This window comes from Orycteropus afer, unplaced genomic scaffold (assembly GCF_000298275.1).
Source record: "Orycteropus afer afer isolate SDZICR_OR568_19922 unplaced genomic scaffold, OryAfe1.0 scaffold00355, whole genome shotgun sequence".
Classification (NCBI taxonomy): Eukaryota; Metazoa; Chordata; class Mammalia; order Tubulidentata; family Orycteropodidae; genus Orycteropus; species Orycteropus afer.
In genome coordinates, this window is record NW_006921942.1 from 1,222,535 (window position 1) to 1,224,279 (window position 1,745).

Below are 1,745 nucleotides of genomic sequence, written 5' to 3' on the forward strand. Positions count from 1 at the left end.
GGTGCCGACTCGACGGCAAACAACAACAACAACAACAACAACCTCTGTGGAAGACTTTATTCCACTGATCTGCTGAATGGGTTCTAACCACCAATCTTAGGTTAGTAGTCAAGCACAAATCATTTGTGCCACTTACAGACCCTTACGGATGATATAAGGCAGCCTATTATATGGTGTACCTTTACAGGGTTATAATTCTATGGCATTACTAATCGGTCATAAATAAATAGGCTTCTATAAAGCCTTGTAAATAACTAGTCATGGTTCTTTTTTTTTTTACCTTGTTGGTATTTGAAAGTGTTTTTGAGAAATTTTTCATCTGTATAAAACATTTTTTTTAACCTGTTATATAGGACCTTCCTTGCCCATTCCAGAGCTGTGCAATGGCAGAGACTGGGGAAGAGGAGGTTTCAGCAGAGACCTCAGGGTTCTCAGACCTTAGTGACTCAGAGTTTCTGGACCTGGAAGATGCCCAAGGGTCAGATGCTTTGCTGAGCAAGCCTGGCCCTTCTTCTGAACCCTCAGGGAAGGATGGCAAGCCTATAAGCTTACAGAAGTGTGAAAGAGGATTGGCTGTCTCATCACCCATGGAGCGATTCCAGTTGAAATACTTGTATGTCACTGACCTATCTACTCAGAACTGGTGTGAACAGCAAATGGTATATGGGAAGGAGCTTCCTGGCTTCTTGGCACCTGAGAAAGCAGATGTTTTAGACACTGGTGCTAGCATCCACCTAGCTAGAGAACTAGAAGTTCATGATCTTGTGACTGTCCCCATCACCACTAAAGAAGATGCTTGGGCAGTAAAATTTCTAAACATACTATCAATGATTCCTACCCTGCAGTCAGAGGGGTGCATCAGAGAGTTTCCCGTGTTTGGGGAAGTAGAGGGTGTGCTGCTTGTTGGGGTGATTGATGAGCTGCACTATACAGCCAAGGGGGAACTGGAACTGGCAGAACTCAAGACACGCAGGCGTCCTGTGCTCCCTCTGGCAGCTCAGAAGAAGAAAGACTGTTTTCAGGTTAGCCTATACAAATACATCTTTGATGCCATGGTACAAGGGAAAGTGACCCCTGCTAGCCTAATCCACCATGCAAAATTGTGTCCAGAAAAGTCACTGGGACCCTCAGTGCTGAGGCATGCCCAGCAAGTAGGCATCTCTGTGAAGTCCTTAGGTGATCTCATGGAGTTGGTCTTTTTGTCTCTAACACTGTCTGATCTTCCAGTCATTGATATCCTGAAAATTGAATATATCTCCCAAGAGACTGCCACTTTGCTGGGTACAGAGATTGTTGCTTTTGAAGAGAAGAAGGTGAGAGAGAAGGTGCAGCACTATATGGCCTACTGGATGGGTCATAGAGAGCCTCAAGGGGTGGATGTGGAGGAAGCTTGGAAGTGCCACATGTGCAACTATGCAGACTTCTGTGGCTGGAGGAAGGGTGGTTGGATGCTCAGCTCTACACTAGAGCCCCAAGCCAGAAAAAAATCCAAATGAACATAAAGTATGCTTTCAGGAACTTTGATCCTTCCTGCTTCCAATATACTCAGCAAAATAAAAGAGGAGCAGTGTCTCAGCTTGGCTTTCATGAAAAGTATTTTTATTTAGATTTTTTTTCCTGTTTCCTCAATCTGAAATCATACTCAAATCTAGAACCAAGGCTCAGGGATGAGTGGGAGAGATCTCCCTGAAGTGTGAATTGCCAAGAAAACAGATGGCTAGAGCAAAAATGTCCTTCAGCAAATA

At 44.2% G+C, this 1,745-nt stretch overlaps 1 protein-coding gene across 1 annotated transcript; it reads left to right on the forward strand.

Annotated features, from left to right (window-relative positions):
* Positions 1 to 383: 383 nt before the first annotated feature.
* On the forward strand, positions 384 to 1,496 carry EXO5 (exonuclease 5). The gene has a single exon (XM_007952721.1). It carries the CDS (start codon positions 384 to 386, stop codon positions 1,494 to 1,496), a length of 1,113 nt encoding a protein of 370 aa, XP_007950912.1.
* The last annotated feature ends 249 nt before the right edge of the window (positions 1,497 to 1,745 follow it).